This window comes from Pteropus vampyrus, unplaced genomic scaffold (genome assembly GCF_000151845.1).
Source record: "Pteropus vampyrus isolate Shadow unplaced genomic scaffold, Pvam_2.0 Scaffold186, whole genome shotgun sequence".
NCBI classification, from domain to species: Eukaryota; Metazoa; Chordata; class Mammalia; order Chiroptera; family Pteropodidae; genus Pteropus; species Pteropus vampyrus.
Window position 1 is genome coordinate 3,462,062 of NW_011888967.1, and position 22,837 is coordinate 3,484,898.

At 44.0% G+C, this 22,837-nt stretch overlaps 1 protein-coding gene across 1 annotated transcript in view; it reads left to right on the top strand.

Moving 5' to 3' along the window:
* Positions 1 to 22,837, top strand: part of APBA1 (amyloid beta precursor protein binding family A member 1) — a 216,808-nt gene that overhangs the window by 130,221 nt on the left and 63,750 nt on the right. Inside the window, exon 2 of the mRNA XM_023537346.1 lies at positions 6,725 to 7,975. Coding sequence (XP_023393114.1) covers positions 6,794 to 7,975 — 1,182 coding nt within the window. The 5' untranslated portion in view covers positions 6,725 to 6,793. The remainder of the gene's footprint in view (positions 1 to 6,724; positions 7,976 to 22,837) is intronic.

The following is a 22,837-nucleotide window of genomic DNA, read 5'->3' on the forward strand; positions in this document are numbered from 1 at the left end:
GACAGGGGCTGTGCCCTTCAGACGAGGGACATTAGCAGCCTGAGACAATCTTATAGGAAGGGATCTGGGAGAATAAATATCCCAACCTCAGACTCCTTCCTCTCTCCGATGTCCCACTGGAGCTCCCCATTGGCCAAACCCAAATAGAAGTTAGAGGAACAGGGAGCTATTGATACAGCCCAAAGAGGCCAATCTTGCAGGGCACTGAGCAAGGTGGAAAAGGTGTAGAGTGCATCTGGACAGGGAAACTGAAGATGTCCAGCTCACATGTCTTCCTCTATGTCAGGTAGGGTCAAGAACACAGCCCTGAAGTCCAACTACAGACACCTCACTCGGTCAACATCTAGCCATTCAGCAAGTTTCCTTGGGTTCACATACTCAGCTCACTCTGAAACCACTACCAATACCATCTGCCAAGCCATGCTTTCCAGTTTCAGGCACAAGGATATTCGGGGAAACAAAACATTTTGCTGAGGCAAGATGCTGTGTGTGAGGAGGGTTTTTCTGACCCTGTGAGTCTATTTAAACAGGAAATTATTTTAGGAAGAAGAAATATGTGTTCTATATCCATCTGGGCTCCCAGTAGCACTAAATTTAATTTCCAAATGAATCAAAGGAGATTAAGCTTTAATGAACTCTAGTTGTTTGTTTGTTTTTTTCTGTCTTCTATGTTACTTTTGTTAATAGATGCATTGTTTTTCAAAGAGCTGATGATTCGAGTGAGGTCTCTGATGTCTTTCGCATTCCCTATAGGGTTTTCACAATTGATCAACCTCATGGAAAGAAAACATATTTCTGCATATTCTTATCCTTATTCCGTCACCTTTTTTTTTTTTTTTAATGAGAACCGTAATCTCCCAGCCTGTGCTAATTGTGTGTGTATGTGTGTATACACGCACTACATCCAAGGCATGCATGATCTTGTTTGGCAAATACAACTGTTTGTTACTATGGAAATGACTGCATCGCCGTCACAGCCTCAGGATCATTAGCAGCCCCTCCCCCACATGTGTGCAGGTGGAATTGGACAGGCTTCAGTCCCAAGAAATAGGATTATCCTTCCAGCTCCATTGGGGGAGATATGGAACATTCATTAAGTCCACAAGAAGTAAATGCAAAAGTATAAAGACTTATATAAATGGAACATGTAGTTCATTCTAGTTTCTTTAGGAGAGAGAATGGCTAGTAGTGTCTTCTTTCCCCACTTTTCAGCCCTCTACTTTCATGTGTTTTCTCTGCACCTGCATACTACCACCCCGCCCCTCACCACCCCATCCCCTGACATACAATACCTTCTGTGTTAACAGCCTGGTATAATTCCTTTTGTTATTTTTTTATATTGCATTTTGTCTTCAGCCAGACCCCTCTTCTAAAACTACTTCTGAATAGGTTTAAACGGAGTCTATTGGAAATTCTCATCAATGACTACTTAAGGATAGAGCAACCAAAGTAACTTATAGCCTCCCATTCTGTTAATCCCAAACCAACAGGAGCCTCAGCTAACATTATGAGATACCAGATTCAACTGCTGAATCAAGAAATGTGTTATTTCTAAATGATGCGCTGCAGTGGAGTTCCCTCCCTTTGTTCACTTTTCCAGTCTGGCTGCAGAACATTCCAGAAACAGGGGTCAGAAAGCAACCTGTGCTTCACTACTGGCAGCCTGGATTCCCTCACTCCTGCAGCCAAACCCTCTTCATGTTGTGTGGGGCTCCTGTAGAGGGGAGTGGCTTGCCTGTGTTTTCCAGGTCATCCAGCCTTTTTGTAGATCAGGAGAGATTTTCTTCACCCTGCTCCTACTCCTACTCTCTCAGCCTCCAGAGGTACATGGATCATAATCAAGGACATTGATTGGATGATGGCCCTCCCCTCTTCGGCTTTAGTTCCTAGGATGCTCATGAGCTCATGAAATGCAGAACCTATAAGAACAGCAGCACTTGCATGATTCACAAAGGCGATGCAGTTGTTGTTTTAACTCTAGGCACCTTCCGTAGCCTGAACTTATTTCTATTTTGCACTTATCACCAGTTCTAATTATTGAAGCTGTCTGCCCTTGAGGGCTGGGACCATGATTTAGAAACTTTTGTATCTCCTTTGCTTTGCAGGGTGCCTGGTACATGTCCAGTAAATATCAGCTGGATCAACACACTCAAATGAAGGAAAGAGTTCTTTGGGCACTTAAAACATCAGAAGGTGGATGAGGTTGCATGGGTGGATAAAGGCAGCAGAGATTCATGATAGAAAGAAGAAATGAGTTCTTCTCCAAAGGCTGAGCATGCCAATGTCTAAAAGTCCCCAGATATTAGGGGAGAAATTTTTTTTTTCCTTTTTAATTACTAATAATGTATTGGCTACCGTGTACCCTGTGTGTTTGGCACCGGGGAATCAAAGATAAATGACAGATCTTCTTTTCTCAGAGACTTTATATTTCTAAAGAATTATTACTCAGAATGACAGGTACTATAATATAATAATGAGATAGATAGAGGATGGATAGGTAGGTAGATAGATAGATAGATAGATAGATAGATAGATAGATAGATAGATAGATAGGTGGATGATAGACAGACAGACAAAGTATAGTGGGGAGAAAGTGAGGGGTTAACCAGGCCTTACCACTCCCCTGCTTAAACCCCCTCCCCAGTAGCATGCCACTGCACTTGACATAAAATCCCAACTGTCTACCCTGATGTACAGACCCTGTCCTGCTGGCCCCTTCTCATCTCTGTGTCCTCATCTCCCACCACACCATCTCTTACCCATTTCACAAACATTATTTCTATACCCGAACATAGCAAGTTCCTTCTCACCTCTAGGCCTTGCCCTCAGATCTTTACTTGGCTGCCTCTTTTTTTATCATTCAGGCCTCAGCTCAAATATCACTTTTTGTGGCCATTATCTACATAACTTCCTCTCCTCCTCACTTTCTATGCCATTACCCTTTTTTATGTTCTTCATAAACCTTTTCACTATCTGATGTTATCTTCTTTCTTTATTAACATAATTATTGTCTATTGTCCTCTCCTTTCCCTTCACCTCCATATGCACCAGAATGGGGTGCTTCCTGAGAGCAGAGAAACCTATCTGGTTTGGTCACTGCTTTGCCCCAGTGCCTGGAACATTGCCTGGAGGCTGACATAAAACAGACATTCATGAAGTAAGAACTTGCTCTGGGGTAAACAAGAAAGATTCACCAAAGAAAGTGAAAGATAAAAAACATGCTGAGGATGGGGAAGGCAGTTAAGTCCAGTGTCAGGACTCTGGGGTGTTAGAATACAGGGTGTAGGTCAAGTGTGGAGATGAGCCCTGAAGAGTGATGTGGCCCAAGGGCTTTGTTTGCCAGAAATAGGACTCAAGCACCCAGTGCCTAAAGCTATAAAGGGGGGTCAGACACCAGTTCTAATGGTTCTGTCCCTACTGGGTGTGTGAACTGGGCAATCACCTAACGGCACCATGCTTCCATTTCCTCGTTTTTAAGTAAGCTGATAATACTCTCTATAGGGGAATAGAAGAGTATTCTCTTCATAGGCTGATGTGAGGATTAAATGAGTCATTACGTAGAAAATACCTAGTAGCACCTGGTATATAGTTGGCTAATCATTATTACTAAGCACTAGAGGGGAATCATTGCAGGGTTTGAGAAATGGGGTTATGGGATTGAGGTTTGTATTTTGGAAAGATCCTTAGGCTGGCAGTGGGGAGGATGGACCGGAGGGGGCTGAGAAATTAGTCAAGGAAACAGTTGTGTAGGCAAGATGGATCAAGACCAGGCAGTGGCAATGAAGATGATGTAACAGTTATTAAGACAATGGACTTGGTCATCAGTTTGGGGAAGGAGGTGAGGGAAAGATACAAGTCAGTAATGATTCCTGGATTTGTGGCTGGGGAGGACTGGTGTCTGGTGGTGCCATTCACCCGTACAGGAAATACAGATGGCAGGCCAGGTTTGGGAGCCAGGGTGAGGAGGGACGATGAGATCTGTCAGCTGTGGCAGGTTCAGTCTGAGTGCCGTGGGAACTCCATCCAGGTAGAGCTACCCAGCAAAAAAACCCACATCTTCCCGGATGGCAATATGACGTTCACGTGCTTAGCATTGTACTTATTGGTACTTAATAAATGTTGGCACTTAATAGTCTTTATAATCTTTGCTTTTTAAGCAAATACCATGAAAAACATCTTTGCCCACATCTGAGTTTTTTTCCTTTGAGTTTTCTATAAGTAGAATTCCTGGAGCAAAGCCATGTTACCTTCGAAGATTTTAATTCATCTTTCCAAATGGCTTTTCATATGGGTCTGACCACCACCATCAACTTCATCCTGAAAAGTCACTCATTGCCTTTGTCCTAGGGAAATCCCTCAACTCAATGTCTGTTATTAATTAACATGTTGCCAATACCATAACCCAAACTGTATTCTTGAACCATGACATTGAGTAAAATATAAACACTACTGTGTGTGAACAGTCTCCTGAGGGTTGGGGACAGGGGTGTAAGGAGAATGCACTCAGTGACTAGAAGGCTCCACTGTACCAAACTACATTATGGTAACAGTATTTCCCCCCAAAAGAACGGATTTCTTATAACTTCCCTTACCATGATTTAGTGTATGTACATGCATGGAAATCCCATTTCCTGTGAATCATTAAGTGCACTGATAGGGGACCAATCGCTGGTCAAATCCAATTTTAGCCCAGAATAAACAAATTTATTTTGAATACATGTAAAATAAAAATTTTTATTTTCACTGAAAACAGGCTTTTGGTCAGTTCTGCACGTAGTTATCATGAATCGTTGGCATTCAAGTGCTTTGGATGTTGATTGTTATATTTCTAACACTGATCATACACAGAGCTGACACCCTACAGGGTGATAGCACATGGAGAAGTGGTTGGTATATTTAGTATCCCTCTCTGTGAACACTTGCTTTGTAGTCATCAGATTTAGATTTGTACATTACTGTAGTTTTTAGTCTGTTGTCTTTTCCAGAGAGTCCTTATAAAGGAAATGTGGGTAGACTGTCCTTGTGTTGTATTGAATATTTGTTTTGTATTTTCCGTGATCCGCTGGAGGACTCTTAACCAGGGAGCCCCCAGCACCGATATTTCCCTCTTCTGTTCAGAGCATTAACCATCACTCAAAGTCTAAATGGAGGCTCACACTTGCTTTTGGAAAGCTTTCTTATATCTTGTCTACAGTCACTGTTCTCAGGGGTTAATGAGAGGAGACCACAGTTTTTCAAAGGAGACTGGATCTAATGTGTATGGTCAAGTAGGGAAGCAATAAAGATTGATCATCTCGAGGAAACCATTATTGTCCGTCAGGGGTAGACTCAGCAAAGAATGGGGGGAAAAGACACTTTTGCTTGAAGGTGAACTTGGTAGCTCCGAAATGGCCTCCTTTACTACTAGGATTGTCATGGTGCTTGAAGGAAATTGCTGTGGTTGTGGAAGGGAGTTATGTAGAATGTAATGCATCTCAATATTAGAGAGTCTATCAGATGTCCCTGGTCCTCCTAGGGCTTTCTGCGATTACATTAAAGAATTCACTTCCCATCCATTCTGTCTGCTTGTTACAGGGGCTCTCCAAAAGAACACTGTGAGAAGAGTTTACACATATTTTTGAACCCATTTACCACAGGTGTTTTGAAATCATAGGGCTCTTTGCCTGATTTTTGTTTTTTACATCCTTTGGATTTATTTCCATACACTGGACACCGATTATTCCATAAAGCTATTTTGTGATAAGAAGAATTGAGAGAGGTGGAGACCAAATTGTCTAGCTACAAGTTCCTCTGGAAATAGGTAAAGAGACCTACCTATATTTTTAAGGAATCAGCCATATCAGTTCTGGCTGTAATGGTGATTCATAGAATTTTAGATTCAGGGCGTATGGGGGAAGTGAGCGAGTTAGTGTTTCCTTAAGTGTATTTGTCAGAACTCTGGCCTCTAGGGGGGGGAAAAATGTTTCCTTGTCAAACAAATTTGAGAATCCCTGCATCCTATATCTCCTTCCCCTTGAATATTCACAATGAAAAGGCAACTTTAAATCAGCATTTTCCAAGCTTATTTGACTATGGAATCTCTTTTCCCTGTTACAGCTGTTATCATCCTGCTGTAGGAAATGAGTCCAGTCTCACAGTGGAGGTCCAGAAAATTAAGCCACTTGTCCAGGGTAATAGCCAGTAATGACAGGACGAGAACCCATTGGTGGTTGATGGCCTCCCTCAGAACAGCGGCTAATTTGTATGGACAGCGATGGCTTCAAACACATTTAAAGATTTCTCTCCCTTGAAATTTATTTAAAGAATTGTTTCTAAAGTTATCTAGGATCCTAGTTTAGATAGATTTATCCCTCGGCAGATGGAAAGTGTGTCATTTGGCCCATTCAATTTAGTAGTACTCTTTATTCATATGCATCAGAAATGGAACCTGAATAGTAAGCACGGTGGAGAACAAAATGCTCAAGAGGCTCTCGGTCTGAGGCGTGGGGAAGGGAGAAAGTCAGTGAGCAATTAAACAAGTAGGTATGTAATTAGAAATTACGATAAAGGCTACAAAGAAATTAACTATGTGCTGCCAGATTGAGCTTAAATTTGCAACCATTTTTTTAACTGACCCAGATTCAGAGGGGATCAATAGCAGCTGTTTTTATAGCTATCTTGATGCTCAGCTCATGACCACAACCTGAGCCACTTTACACCCCTCTTCCCCTTCTTGTTTTTCCAGCCAGGTGGAGCAAAATGAGAGCGCTGTGAGCTGGCCCAGCCTCTCTCCCAGCCGCCCCCGACGCCCACCATGAATCACTTGGAGGGGGCCGCGGAGGTGGAAGTGACCGACGAGGCGGCAGGCGGGGAAGTGAACGAGTCGGTGGAGGCTGACCTGGAGCACCCCGAGGTGGAGGAGGAGCAGCAGCGCTATGCGGGCCGCCCCCCGCGGGGGCGCGCCGTCGAAGACCCCGGAGCCCAGCCCGGGCAGGAGGAGGAGGAGGAGCGCGGAGAGTGCCTGGCGCGCTCTGCCAGCACCGAGAGCGGCTTCCACAACCACACGGACACGGCGGAAGGCGATGTGATCGCCGCGGCCCGCGACGGCTACGACGCGGAGCGCGCGCAGGACCCAGAGGATGAGAGCGCGTACGCAGTGCAGTACCGGCCCGAGGCCGAGGAGTACACGGAGCAGGCGGAGGCCGAGCACGCCGAGGCCACGCACCGCCGCGCGCTGCCCAACCACCTGCACTTCCACTCCCTGGAACACGAGGAGGCCATGAACGCGGCCTACTCTGGCTACGTCTACACGCACCGGCTCTTCCACCGCGGTGAGGACGAGCCTTACGCCGAGCCCTACGCCGACTACGGGGGCCTCCAGGAGCACGTGTACGAGGAGATCGGGGAGGCGCCCGAGCTGGACGCGCGCGACGGCCTGCGGCTGTACGAGCAGGAGCGCGACGAGGTGGCCGCGTACCGCCAGGAGGCCCTGGGCGCGCGGCTGCATCACTACGATGAGCGCTCGGATGGCGAGTCCGACAGCCCCGAAAAAGAGGCCGAGTTCGCGCCCTACCCGCGCATGGACAGCTACGAGCAAGAGGAGGACATCGACCAGATCGTAGCCGAGGTCAAGCAGAGCATGAGCTCGCAGAGCCTGGACAAGGCCGCCGAGGACATGCCGGAGGCCGAGCAGGACCTGGAGCGCGCCTCCACCCCGGGCGGGGGCCGACCCAACAGCCCCGGGCCGCAAGCGCAGGCGGGGCAGCAGCGGGCGGCGGGCACCGCTGGTGGCGAGGCGGTGCAGCGGTACAGTAAAGAGAAGAGGGATGCCATCTCACTGGCCATCAAGGACATCAAGGAGGCCATCGAGGAGGTGAAAACCAGGACCATCCGTTCGCCTTACACCCCCGACGAGCCCAAAGAGCCCATCTGGGTTATGCGCCAGGACATTAGCCCCACCAGGGATTGTGACGACCAGAGGCCGGGGGATGGAGATGTAAGTACGTGCGAGTTCGCGCTTGCTCAACCCCACGCTCGAGAGGCCAGAAGGGGAGCCGGGTGCTGTGTGGCCTCGTCATTGGGAAATTACTTTATGAGATTAATGGTCCGTGGAGATGATAAAAATGTGGCCACTATAAGCCTCGAAAATAGCTTGCATTTAGCAAGTGAAGCACAGGGGACTGGGAGTTAGTGTTGAATGCGCTTATCAGAACTTGGATTACTGTGAATTGGTGGTTCTCAAACTGTTTCCGGAACATTTGTTCAGAAATGGTTTTCTAGGCTCATCGTCCCTTGCCCTTCTTTCTCACTTAGAAGTCTGGGGTGGGACCTGAGAATTTGTATTTCTAACGTCAAAAACAAGTCAGGATTGAGTACGGAGAGGCTATTGGAAAAAAGTATTGCAAAGGAGGGAGATACTATTGTAATGGGGGGAGGAGGGCTATTGCAATAGGAGAATCTCTGTAAGATCTGCAAGGGTCTCTAGGGTGAGACAAAAAGAGGTTTCTGTTATGGGGAAGAGTAAACAAGGCTAGAAAGGACAGGTGTAAGGAAGTGGAAGGAAAGCATGTCTTGAATGTATGGCAGATGAGGAAATGTTTTAAACCTGAGACCAGCCTATTGCCAGGAGGGGCTGTGGAGAAGGAGTTGTAGACTAGCCAGAGTTCAAGGACCTGGAGGAAGGGGAGAAGCTTAACAAAAGATTGGTTAACAAGCAATTTGTTCTGATTAATCCGGAGTTCAGCTAATCATTTGTCAGGTAAAGAATGGGAATTTGGAGGGTCTGTGTCTGGCCTTGTCGTAAGTAAACAAAGGGGCATTTGTGAGTCTTAGATCTAAGTCATATGGGAAGGGGAGTTCTTTGTAGTAAGCTGTTTCCAGTACACAAGGGGTGGAGGCGTCCTTAACCTTTGCTGTAGTCCAGAATCACAGGACTCAGGTGAAGTTTACTATTGTCACTAACAGGTTCCCTGGTGATGCTGGTTCCCGGTACCACAGTTTGAGAACCATTGCCTTAAAGCAACCCCTGACAGGTTTGGGACTGAGAGTACGGCATCTTTGGAGTAAATATTTCAGAGCCCTTTCATGCCAGGAGTTTCTGCAGTTTTTCACCCACCTGGTCCTCACTGTGGCATTCAGTAAGAGCTTAATTTTCACTGCCGATGGTACCAGGCCATCCTTCTCATATCACAAAAGACGTGTTTTTGGTTTTAAACTAAATCGTGCTTCTTTGTGAAGAGCTACAGAAAGCTGTTGCTGTCACTGTCATTAGTTTGTTTTCCATTTTAGAAATACCTAAGAAATTTGATAACATGGCAAGCTTGGGTGTCACAATCTATTCAAAATAAATCAAGAAGACTAACCTTTGCCCCACTACCTGGCTATAAAGATTCTCGTTCTGCTCCAACTCTCACTTTACCATTCTCTTGAAAACATTTTAAGCAATTTCATTTAAAATGGGAGCTTGGTGTAAAAGAAGGGTCAAGAGGTTAAATTCAATTTCATCGAACTGCATTTTATGATTGCACTAGGCTGTTTCTCAGTACATCTTTTGAAGTGAGAAACCATTATTGGAAGCTGTTCATTTTACTTATACTGAAAGGACTATCCAGGTCAGAGAGGTATCTGTCACCTCCTTTTTTAGTAGCAGACAACATTTGTTGTTAGCTGATGAAATCACTGACACCTTTAAGGAAAGCTGGAAATCGGTCTGGAAAGAACCTGCATCCTCCCCAGCAAGGGGGCAGCATTGGGTCAGTTAGTTCTGCGATGATTTGTTCACATGTAGACTTCCCCTTGACCTCCACCTATTTCCAGGTTCCTTCTGGCTAGGAGGGAGGGACCACAGCAAGCATTTTGCAAATGAAGTGGAAATGGAGCAAGTTTTCAAAAGTAGGGAGCAAGCAAGAGGCTGAGTTCCACATTCTTTTAGAAACTTGGAAAGCCAATCAGAGAAATAGTTGCAGAGCATTAAGTCCAGATGCCTCTTCCTTCAGCTTTCTCACATGCATCAACTCCTTGAAGTGACCCACTCAGCCACCTTGTCCCCGCAGCCTCACAATGAACTGCAAACACAGCCTACGCTAGTGCCGGGGAATTGCTTGTATTCATTTGAACTAGAACAGCAATGTAACTCTCTTGCATGCTGTTTCATTCCAAAGGTAGAATTAATTATAGAATATTGGATGATGCTTTAGATACCCACACAGTCAGAAATCCAGCTTGATGCTAAGAAATTGCTGAGTAGGGATTACTGGGTTATGGATAGCTATCACAAAGCAAAACCAAAACCCCGTGTTTTAAAATATTCTGCCAGTAATTTTTAAAGCTATTTGAATTTGGGGATTGTATTTCATCCATCATGCCTAATTTATAGGAAAGATTTTCATTTACCACCTCTTTGATGGTATTATGAGGGAAAAAAACATAAGTATATACATTCTGTTGATTTCCACCTCAGCATCAAAAAATATTTACTGAATGCTCATGCCATGAACGCTGTTGTAGAAAATGGAAAAGCACTATTAGAAGCAGTGTGGTCTGAAGTCTGTCTGGGAGTTATTTGTTAAAAATAGTAATTACTGCCTTTCCTTTCCAAATTAGAATACCTAAGGTAGAGTCCAGTGATCTGGAGCTTTGGGGTTTTGGGGGGCAGTTGTTTGTTATTTTTGTTATCTTTGTTATGTTATTTTTGCTTTGGTTTTGTAAATTCTCCCTGTGATTCTTAAACATGTAAAAGATTAAGAACAACTAATTTAAAGGAAAAATATATATATTATTTGGGCAGTTTCCCCATGTAAGATCTGTGGATTTGAGACTTACCTATTAGGACAGATACGGTTTTAACTGTGATTATGATCAGCAGACCTGGAGAAGTGGCCCTGCAATTCTTATCACAAAAGCAATACATTCTCACCTTGGCCCAATCAGAAACTATAGTGAAGCAAATAAAAAACACCTGCATTACCACTTGCCAGAGAGAACTGCTGATAACTAAATCTGCTTTTACCACTATTTTTAATTCCCTCAGAATTTTAGTGTTTTTCTCTTCTCTTGGAACAAACTGGCATTTGCCTGCTGATGACTTGTACAGAATGCGAAAATAGGATTGCTCATTAGTAAGGACTTAGGAACACATACTAGATGCTCAGCACTGAGGGAAAACATTTGTTTTTCTGAAAATTTAAACAATGCTTATTAGTGCTTTGCTTCTACTAACGACTTTCACTTTTCCAGATATGTGTTTGAAAACTGCCTCCCAATTCCGTTCTAGAAATATATTGTTAATGATCAGCTCTGTAAAGGTCCACAGCCTACCGATTTCTTTTTAGGCAACAAAGTCATTCTAAGTAGAGCACAGAGTCATGGCTGATCAGAGATGGATGGTAGCAGCACACAGTGTAAACTGCAGGGTGTTGGCTACTTTAGTGTGTTGTGCGGCTTGAAAGAGTGTTTATCTCCGCTCCCTCTTAAAGCTACACTAAGATGACAGTGAAATAATAAAAATATGTAAAGCCACAAGCACCACGAGACAGAGGAAACAGCAGCAGATGAGAACAACCAAATTTTGGAACACCAAGGTGGTGGCTGGCTCTGATAGGCATTCGTGCCCCCAGAATTTCCAGTTGTCTCTTCTTTCATGTGCAGGGAGGCCTGCACTGCACTTCCGCACCCCCTAGAAGTCAGGCATGACCAGTAAAACAGGAGCAATGAAGCGCCATGCTGCTTCTAGGCAGGAGCAGCTAAGAGCAGGCATCTTCCCCTGAAGCCTCAGGTTAAGATGGTGGTGGTTGTCCTAAGATGCAGAGCCTCTATTAGCATGGGTCTCAGGTGACCTAGATGATGAGCAGGGCTCCCTGCTGTCCCTGTGGACATGGATTATGAGAGAGGAATCAACTTTTGTTGTATTAAGCCTGGGGGTTCGGGTGTTTGTTAACCACAGCATAGCCTGATTGATTCTGACTAATACGTTGATGGAGTTTCTCTTTTCTCTATTTTGCCAAGTGTTTGTGAGGATCTGTGCTGTGAACCCCCAGGAAAGGCTTGGAAATTAGAGACTCCAGATACCTTGGGTGGCAGGAATATGGCTGGGAAATAAAGGATCATTTGAAAGTCTGTCACAGGAGACATTAGATTCCAGGTCCTTCCCCACCCATGCTGCCAAGTTACTTCTCCTCCCCCAGCCCCACAGGTTTTCTATAAGGAAAGGGCGAAGTAGAGAGCCGCTGGAACTGGGAACACCAGCCACAGCTGAAATGGCAATGAGGCACCTTACGGAACACTAAGCCGTAAGACTCCAAGAATGCCTTAGAATTCTTCGCTGTTAGGCCTCCAGCCCACCCATCCCCAGCCCCCAGACCCTAGCAAGAGATTAGAGTCTTCCTTTGTGAGGAAGCAGGCCCAAGAGGAGATACTTGCAGACATTCATGTTTGGATGTTTCCCGGCGTAGAACCTGGGTCCCCACCTGATCACCCCACAGTGAAGGTTTTTGCCACACATCGATCTTCCAGTGGGTTTTTTTGAGACCCACTGCTAAATATGAGTGGATATCCAAGGATCATTGGACATTTGAAGAATATCTCTGACATGAAAGACAGACACACACACACAAAAAGAAAATGGAAAAAGAAACTTGGAGAAATAAAGGCAGTGAGCAGAAATAAAGAACAGAAGAAAACTGTAAAACATTTATCAATATCCTCAGAAAGTTTAAAGAAGACGAGAGGCATTACATTAGAATAGGGTGCCATTTCATAAAAGAAAATTCCCCCCACATTTTTAAAAAACTATAACACATTAAAAATTCTCAGTAGAAAGGTTAGAAGACAAAGTTGAGGAAATCATCAAGAAAGTAAAACAATTAGGGCAAAAGGATGGAAAGTAGTAGGAACATAGATAAAAGGGAGAAATTATAAAAACTGTTGCCTCAATCCAAAGGACATGAGAATTCCCTGATTAAAAGATTTTACTGGGTACCTAGAACAATGGAATAAAAAAAGAGTCACAGAAATTTCAGAACAGAAGGGAGAGAGAGAAGATCGTACAGGCTTTCACAGAGGTAAAAGCAAGTTACAAACGATCAGGAATCAAAATAGTGTTGGACTTCTCAAAAGTAACCGAGTGGAAACTGGGAGACCTACACCCAGACTATTTCCAAGTAAATATGAAGGTGGAATAAATGTTTTCAGATATATGGGATCCCAGAAAATGTGCCTCCCCTATGCCCTTTCTCAGGATGCTATTAGACAGTTGCTCCCCGCAAATGGGAGCTTAAATCAAGAAAGAGGATGCAAGATTTGGGAAATGGGAGATCCAGCACAGGTGAAAGAGACAAAGGGACTCTCCAGGGTGATGGAGGAGGAGATCCCAGATGACAGCTGTGTAGAAGGCCAAGGCAGCAACGGACCCAGTATGGACTGGAGCTCGAAGGGCTCCAGGAAGGTTTCCAGAAGGAGCGGAAATGAGAGATTTCCTAATATGGTTGTATTGAGAGGAATCTTAGATTGTTTTAGAAGAATTTGGCATAAATTATTGACCAGTACACAGAAAACTGAATGGAAGAACAATTCAGTTGTTTACCTCACTAAAAACAATTGTTAAACAGTCAAGAAATGTGATAATATAATGCATTTGTCTCAGCAGGCAAGAGCATATGCATAGTCTTTAAAATACAAACACTGCATATTGATTAACCAAACATTGTAATATTGAGAAGACGAGGGAAAGTGTAGTACTTAAGTGGCAAATCCTAGTCTTGTATTGTACAAACCAAGAAATAATGTCTAAAATTGAAAAATCAAGGCAAGGCAGTGTAAACAGGCTATTTGTGAGTATTGAAATAAATACCAGCAGAAATGCTAAAATACTTAACAGCGGCGGGGGAGTGGGGAAAGGACCTCGGTGTTTGCCGTAAGCCATACAGTAGTGTTTGACTTTTAAAACTATTCATTATTTCTTTGCCTTAAATCAAAAATATCAAAGAATTGGAATCGTTACGCAGAGATATTTCACTGTACAAAGGGATCCTTTCATTGTTACTGTCTGTTTTCTTGAAAAAATAGAGAAAAGCAAACACTTCTGTATATTATGTGCACAATTTATAGAAAATGACTGCTTTATTAACTATATTATATGGTAAGATAAATGTTCTGAGTTTTTCATTTTAATTTTATGCTGTGTTTGTGTATGTATTAAGCACACACACTTCCATTTGGCTTACATTACACACATAAGAGTAAAGTAAAAAGTAGGTCAAGACAGGAACTGTATCACTTAAGGTGAAGAATCCTAATTGGTAAGTGGTTTTGCACCTTGAAAATGAAACCCGAAGCATTCAGGAGCTGTGGGCTTGATAATGGGCTAGAGTTTGGAAACCGCTGAACATATGTGGGAAGGATAGCAAGAATATTCATAACTGCAGTGGGAGTGGTGCTTGCTAAGGTCAAATGTGGATGCATTCATTTCTCCTCAAGTTTGTATACTTATTTAGGTTAATGGTTTTAACTTTAAAAATGAAATGTTTTCAATATGCCTTTTTTTTTTTTTTTTTTTTTAACCAGGGCACATTTAATGGCCTTTGCGTGACTTAGGATCAGCAGTAAATTGCCATATCTCTGCCAGTGGGGAGTAATGCTTGATGGAAGAGAATTTAGTTGTCAGTAACAAAACAAAACAAACAAACAAACAAAAAAAAACATTTTTCTATGAACCTTGAGGACCTGACGTGACGAGAGTAACTTTTCAAAGACGTAATGATCTGATTGTTACAGTTTCAAAAGGAAAAGGTTTGACCTTGAAATCCCTATTGGAGAGCAACTAATTCATTTCAATCATGAGTAAACAAAAGGAGGTAGGAGAATGTGTGCTTTTGCTCTCTCCTCCTGGATTTGAAGTATTATCTCATTATTTTAACTCGCCTTTAGAGTTTTGCCTGTCAGTTCAGCTCCATGCAGGTCCTATTTTTAGGAATGGGCAGGTGTGTCCCCACTGACATCAGATCATCACCATGTTGGAATCACCAGAGCAAATTTGTCCAGTGATCTGCACAGCAGAAGGCAAAGGCTGCAATTACTTTGTGCTCCATGGCATGAAAGTGAGTGATGGGAACGATTGATTTTTTTAACCCCCAGGCTCCAATTTTTTCTCTTTACCTAACTCCACTCCCAAGAGGAGTCTTTCTCAACTTTTTAATGGATTGTCTCACTAGTCAGTGTATATGTGAAACTGTGCCAAGAAGTGACAGGACAAGCAGCAGGGAAGAAAATGGACGATTTATCCAGGGAGAATTTTGTTATCACTTTCCAGATACTGGGCTGCAGTTTGGGTGTCTGACATACTCACTTAATAAGTTGGGCTCAAGAAACTTCCCAGGAGTCTTTAGAAAAATTGTGTCAGCTCCCCCAGCTGTGCACTTTCGATATTTTCTATGATAAGTGGATGGGGCAGGATAGGGGAGGAAGGGAAAGTGCAGGGAGAGGAACAGATATATCACAGATAATTGAATTCCATATGTAACCCAATTAAATTCTGGGCTCATGTAGTCCTGGGGAATTATGAAATGTGATTTATCTATAAATGTGATCATCTTCAAAATGAGAAGAAATACTCCCATTGCAAGAGTAACTGGCAACATGTTCATAATACAGAAATGTAGTTTCTCAGTCTACTTTCTTTGAAACACAATTTTCATTGACCACTGTCTTGAGAGTAGCCATTGAGAGGGTGTTCTTTTATTTCAGCAAAGGCCACTTCACTCTCCTGAAGAGTCCTACTGACAGTTTCAACTGCTTTTTCCCATATTGAGAAACAGGCTCTCAACTGCCTGCTTGACGTGCCTGGTTGACCTCTTTAGTTGGTCAGACCCTGCCAGTGGGACACCAGAAATGAATTAAACAAGACTGGGAATGGATTAAAGGAGGTTTGGAGCTGGCCTGAGCATCTTGGCCTCAGTTTCCCAAATGGAATAGTTGAAAATAGCTGGGTTATACAGCCCTGCAGCTTTGGCCTACCAGTCTCTGTTTTCGACACATTTCACAGAGCTTTAGAGGGCAAATCATCATGGCTGTCTGGATGCCCTTTGTCTTGGGCCCAGACAAGGAGATTTCCTCAGGAAGTAATTTTCTAGTGTATATTTCAGGTATGACTGGGCAGACTCCACTGAGCTTAGACCATGTGGCTCCTTTAGCATGTAAGGACACCACCCCTCGCCCCCCGCCACACACACACCCATGGCTTACTCATTACTCATACATACAAATTCAAAATCCACTTCTGTTTCTCCACACTTGCCTGCATACCACACTTTCTACCCATTGGTTCTCACCTCTGCCCAGATCACATTCCCCCATTCAATACAGTTCGGCCCCTGGTTTCAATAGACACATTCCAGGATTCCAAACTTCCTGATTAGCATCTCCGGGGGTTGGGTCTTGGCATCAGTATTTCTGAGATCTAGTCAAAATTGGCAACCACTGACTTAAATGGTAGACTACAGTTTAACACTTGACTCTTTACTACCTTATTATCTACTTATCTCACATGCATTATCCTATTGCCTCTGTTATTCACTCTCAGCCTTTAGAAGGCATACTGGAGCAAGTCACACAGAGATGACTCTCAACAAGTATTCATGATATGTAAATATTTGCCCTATAGGTGACCTGCAGTTACCTCGAGTTGGTCACGTGCTTTCTTCTTCCACTTCAGTTTCGTCATCAGTAAAATGAGTTATTAGATTTATCTTTTCGGATGACTATGGGAGAAAATGGCTTTGCAGTATTGGGCTCTCTATGGAAATGTAAATAAGAATCACAGTTCGATATATTAGTTGCATCAATAGGTCGAAGCTTACTGAACATTTAGGGTCGGTCAATGGCAAACTGAGTTAGGGGGAGTTGTCCTCTTCCTCACCTTCTCCAGGCAGATGGTTCCATCTTGCTCTCCCCGTGGCTCAGATCCGTCACGTGCTTTCACTGTCCCGCCAGTCCTGGTCATGCACTTCAAATAACCCGAGGTCTCCACTTCCACCTTAAGCAGCAGCCTTTTTTCCAGAGCTGGTCTGATTAGGTCAAACAGCACTGCTAATTAGTGATAACGGGACCATGCATTGGCTCCCTTCAAGTAACATTTACCTTTTATTGGCATCTCCAGTTCCAAAGACCAATTGGAGAAAGTATTTTGAGGTTGTAAACCGGTTCAGCACTAACACTTCTTAGTCAGAAACCAGCCACTCTCCTGCTGAGAAGGAGATACTGTCAAAACTCTGGGAGGTGAAGGCCTGGTGATAACACCTGCCCTGATCATGTGCACTTGTGCGTACCTTTTAAAAAAATTTTTTTTGAGAAAGATGATAGAAACAGGGTACAGAAGTATCCTGGCCTCATTCGGGCCTCGATTACCTTGACGTCACCTCCTTGTCCTCTGTCCCTTTCTCACTGCCCTGAATTCAGTATCAGCCTGCATGGATTTTTTTTTTTTTTTGACTGTTGCTAAGAAACTATTGACCAAGGTCAAGTGCACATGCTAATTCATTAAGGCTTGTTAGCAGCATCTTATCCTGTTGACCTTGTAGTTATGCTGTCAAGCTTATGAGGGCAAGTGAAAAGAACTTTTACTGCTGGAGGGTTCTGTTTTTGTGAAAGACGCCTGTTATGGTATTCTGAAAGGATCCTCTTGCTGATCCACATGCCTTCAGGAAGTTCTGGCCAGCTGTAGTTTTTCCAAGATCTGCATAGCAAGAAATGGAGTTGAAATGGGATCTGAGGTCAAGTAGACAGACTTTAGGATGAATTTATGTTCTGTTGGGGCCTGATTTCCCCAAGCGGATCAATTCCTAGCTGAAATGTGATGTATTCTTGACATATGTTGGGGGCAGGGGCAGGGGCAGGGGTTTCTAGGATTATTAGCTCCATTCTGTGTCCACTTGTGGCCTGAAAAGAACTAGGTCTCACTCATCCTTATCTCGGATTGTTCCCCTGGCTTGCTGTGGAAGAGTAGGCATCCCAGTGTTTCTCTGAAACCAACTTTGTTTTCTTACATGGTTTAGAGAAGGATTGGCTGGCGGACCCTCCAGGTCAGCATCCCAGAAGTTTATGCAGAAGCATAACCTTAGAACCAAAGGATCTGCTGTTAAGACAGCAAAAATGGGCCCCAGTGTATTTCGCCAAGCAGACCTCAGAAACTAAAAGACACTTTTCCTTAAACAAGTGAATGATATCAAAGGAATAACATGCTGTTCTCAACCATCCATCATGCAGAGTACCATAAAGTGGTTGGGTTGAATTGTTATAATTGTTATAGTTATTCTCCTGCCAGCACTTTTGGGTTTAATTGAGCACCAGCAACATACAGATATTGTCTATGAATAAGAAATAGGGCCTGGCCACAAGGCTGTGCTGTTTGTCCTTTTGTCAGTGAACCAGAGGGAATTGTGACTGCTGTCCCTAGCGACAAATTGAAAGGCTATCTCACAATTTATCATCCACTCATTCAACAAATATTTTCAAGTTCGTCCTGTAGATCAGGCACTGTGCAGGACACCAGGGATATAGCAGCAACTGAGATACTGCCTCATCAACTCTAGGCTAGTCCTTTGTTGAGCCCTCAGCCAGACCTCCAAGCCTCCTCTGCTCTTGAGGCTTATACCTGAAGCCTTATTTGGTGTTTTAGCTATAGCTATCTACTGCTGTGTAACAAATTGCTCAAACTCAGTGGCATAAAATAAGACACACTGGTTTTCTCACCATTTCCGTGGTCAGGAATCTGGCATGGTTTAGCTGGCCTTCTGCTTTAGGGTCTCTCAGAGACTGCAGTCTGTGACCTATGGTCATCCTAACACTCTCCTGGGGAAAGACCCGCTCCCAAGATCAGGTGCTTGTTGGCAGGACTCAGCTCCTCACAGGTTATTAGACTGAGTCTGAGCTCCCGACTCTTAGCCAGAGATATCCTTGGTTCTTTGCCACGTGGGCCCTCTCCTACATTGCCGCTTGCTTAATGAAATATACAAGACAAGAAGGCCATAGAGTCCGATAGCAAGGTGGAAGTCACCTAATCACAGAGTGACATTCCATCACCTTTGCTGTATTTTATTGCTTAGAAGACGCCCACACTCCTTCCCCAGGGAGAAGATTACATAAGGGTCTGAATACAGGGAGGTGGGGATCATTGAGGACCATCCAAGAAGTCTTGCCTAACATGTTTAGTGTCTGTCATTACCCTGTGCCAGCAAAGAGCTCCTGGGCTTAAAACCTGAGGATACGGCAGCTGTTGGCCTTGTTCTCCCTCAGCTGGCCTTGTCAGCCATTCCCAACTCCTAGGCTGTGTTTATTTTGTTGTCTGGCTGAGAATAGGCAGATCTGCAGTCGCTGAAATGACAATGAAAGCAAAGTAGTGTAAAAAGGACAGGTATGTGAGCTAGCACAGGGGTGAGGCAGTTGGCTATGTCAGAGAAAGCTGGGGCTCAGGAAGGCCTGTGGAAATGGGAAGGAAGAGGAGTTGTCCTGAAGGAACAGATATATCCGCAGATTCTTCGTAAGTGGAAGGATTTTCACTTAATTCTCGAGGGACTGCCAGTGTCAAAAGAATTTGCTATACAGACATTTGTAAGTTAAGGCAGAGCTTTTCAACCAGTGTACTGATGATCCTCCCGAGTTTGGGGGGTGGGGATGACCTGGGCCACTGGGAATGTTGTCTTCAATCCCAGAGGCTTCCTCTGAGGCTCCAGAGTTTCTCCAGTTGACCCAGTGTACGGTACGAACATTTTCATTTCTCTGCGTGCCATGATGCAAAATTGGTTGAGAGGCACAGAGTTAAGGGGTCTTGTTGGTGTAGAGAAAAGGAGAGAACAGGCCTTGAGACTGCCTGTCATTTTAGTGCCTTAATTTCTCCCTCAGATGTGGAGTGTGGATCGGATTCTTTATGCTCCCATCTCAATCACCTTGTTGCGGATGAAGTTTTCCATCACGAGTATTATTCATTATTGATGAGGCTTGGAGAAGGCAGTGGTGAATAATTAAGCAGGTTTCAGGTGCAGATTGAACATTAAAGGGACAAAAGAATGAAAATAAGAGCGCGAGGAAACGGATTCTGAATTTTGTCACACAAACAGGGTGCTGTATATAGATGCTTTCTATAACTTTTCAGAAGGCCCAATGGGTTTTTTTGTAGTCTGGTATTTTTACAGTCTTACATTTGACGGTGGTTCTCTGGTTAATAATGGAAAATATTACAGGCTTTCCACAGCAGCATTAAAGATTCTAATAGCTTTAGCCTGTCCTAAGTGGTTCATGAATCCAAACCATAGCACATTTTAAGGATGATAGTAGGGGAAATGACTCTGCCCATGAGTCAGAGAGAATTAAATGGTAGGGGGTGTTCAGTCTGGGCACTTGAGAATCAACAGTCAGAGATTTTCTGTCTTAAATAATCAATTTAAGAAGAAAGTATTTTGAAAGATGCCCAGGGCTATAAACTAGAAAGGAATACCTCATGCACTACTCACCATTTCAAAAAGGGCTTTCTTGAATGGGGGCATCAGAGTGACCACGATTATAGTAGGTGCAATCCAGCAAGAGTGGTCAGAAACACCAGAACAAGCAAGGAGAGAGAAGTGCTCTAGGACACCCTCCCTCTGACCCTGTTTCCCATTCTGGCCTGCAGAGTTATCCACAGTACAGGCAACCGTCCACTAGCATGGATTTTCCAGCTTTGGATGGTTCAGGTCTTTTGCTTCTTTTTTTTTTCTACTTTTCAACTGTCACAACTCATTAACTAAACAGGTGGACTCAGAGAGAGACCTGTCAGCATGCCTGATAAAAGGATTGGTGAGAAAGAAGGCCGAAACCGTCGATTAAGATAATCTCTTGGATGTTCTGTGCCTTTCATCTTTCACGCGTCCACATCTTTCCCCATTGCCATGGATCTTTAAGAGGTAGATTGGCTCTGGGAGGTCACTTTGTCCACCTCCTGCCTTCTCCCTTAAGAACCACCCTGCCTACCTCAGTTTCCATGAGCTCCTCCAGCCCAGTTCCATCTATATTTGTCTTAACCTTCCTCTCGTCTGTTGAGGATTAGCAGATATGGTCCAGCTGTTGAACCTAATTTGTGATTACCTGTAGGTTCAGGTCACACCATGATGGCCCTGGGTGCAGCTATTTTTTCTGTTTGTGTAGCTCCCTTATTCAGACTCCCTTATTCAGACTCCAGTACAAGGTTGTTAGAGGCACTCACTACATGTGAAGAGGTAGCAAGGGGCTAGTTCCAACATCCCATGTCCCCAAACACCCAGGCCCTGGCTAGCCACATTGTTCTCTCAACAAGTTCCCAGGTGCATTCTGATGAGGGTCCTAAGAGAGCTTCTTTTTCCTGACTCCTACCCCTGCCTTCCACATGAGCTGGGTGCTTTTTTCACAGGTTCTATAAACATAGCAGAGTTTAGAGTGTGTGAAAGTTTCTGGTAGCACCTCAGAACCGAGTTTATTTTCCCCAGAAATAGTAGACATCACTGCCAGGAGGGGCAGGCCAACCTCTTCTCAGAAACATCAGGTGACGGTGCTCCACCAGTGATGCACGACTTCCTTGGGCCGTTCGGGCACAGAGGGGTTAATGTTGATGGTCAGACACCCTGGGAGGTGGTCATAGCTCCTGTTACAAGTTGCATTATCGACTGGGGCATCTAGTATCACTGGAAACAATCTACCAGACAGGCACTGAGGTCAGGAGTTAGCCTCAGCTCACAGGTGGATGCACCAGGGCTAGCTCTGCTGCCCAAAAAGCACCAGTAAAGATGGAGAATTTTTGGATGTACCAATTGGAGTGTCATGAAGATGAGGTAGGTGGATCTTTGGGCTTCAAAATGATGTTTACTGCTTCGCTTTTGCTTTTCTTCCAGTCCTGTCAGATTGTTAAGTTGTTCTCTGTTTCCTGCAATAGTATCACTAAGTGAACAGAGCAGGAATAGATGGGGAGAGTGAGCAGGACCCAGGATGGGAGAAACGTAATCAGATTTGCCTGTTTCTTGGAAGTCCCAGGTGACCTGCAGGAAGAAAAGGCAGTTTGATTACTTAGATGTTGTACTCTGCTTTATCTCCGTCAGCAGTCTGTTCTTATTCTGTGTTCTGATAAACAAGTTACTTTGGGCACCGTAGCCTCCAGTTTCTTGCTCTGTGTTGTGTCTTTTGCTTCCATGACACTAGTAAAAAATGTGCCTTGCACATAAGGAACTGCTTTGCTAGTAAATGAGGTAATGGGCATAATGTATACTATATGGTACCTGACATCTAGAAAGCCCTCCTTAAATAGTGGTTGTTCTTAGCAAATAGTCTGCATCTCTTAATACAAACTAAAAGTGACTTTGGTTTTTCCTCTCACTGATCTCTCAGGTCAGGTGGCCTGGCAGTGAAAGTACAAGAAGACCTGCAGGAATGAATGCACCTCGAGGGGGAAATGAATAACTGGCTCCCTCGTTTGTCCATCACAAGTTGTAATGCATTTCAAATAAATACTGTGAGGCCCTTTCAAAGGGGGAAAGATAACCTCTGAGTATAGATCAGCTTTATCAGAAGATAAGTTATCTGACCTTACAATATGACTCTGGTTCATATTTAACTGGTCAATATCTTTCTTTTTTCTTTGCCTTTGAGAACACAGCTTCAGAAGTCTAGAGCCCTTCTGATGGTGATAAAATGAATTATTTGCGCGCCACCCTAACAATGAAAGCACTCTCTATTTGAGGAGATTGCTCCCATGGAAGGCTCAAGGTGGTCCAGGTGGCTCAAGGTGGCTCAAGGGCTTCACACTGGAGCCCTTACATGGGTTTAACAGACTTGGGCCTGGGTGTGGGACCACTCTTCCTGTGGGAAA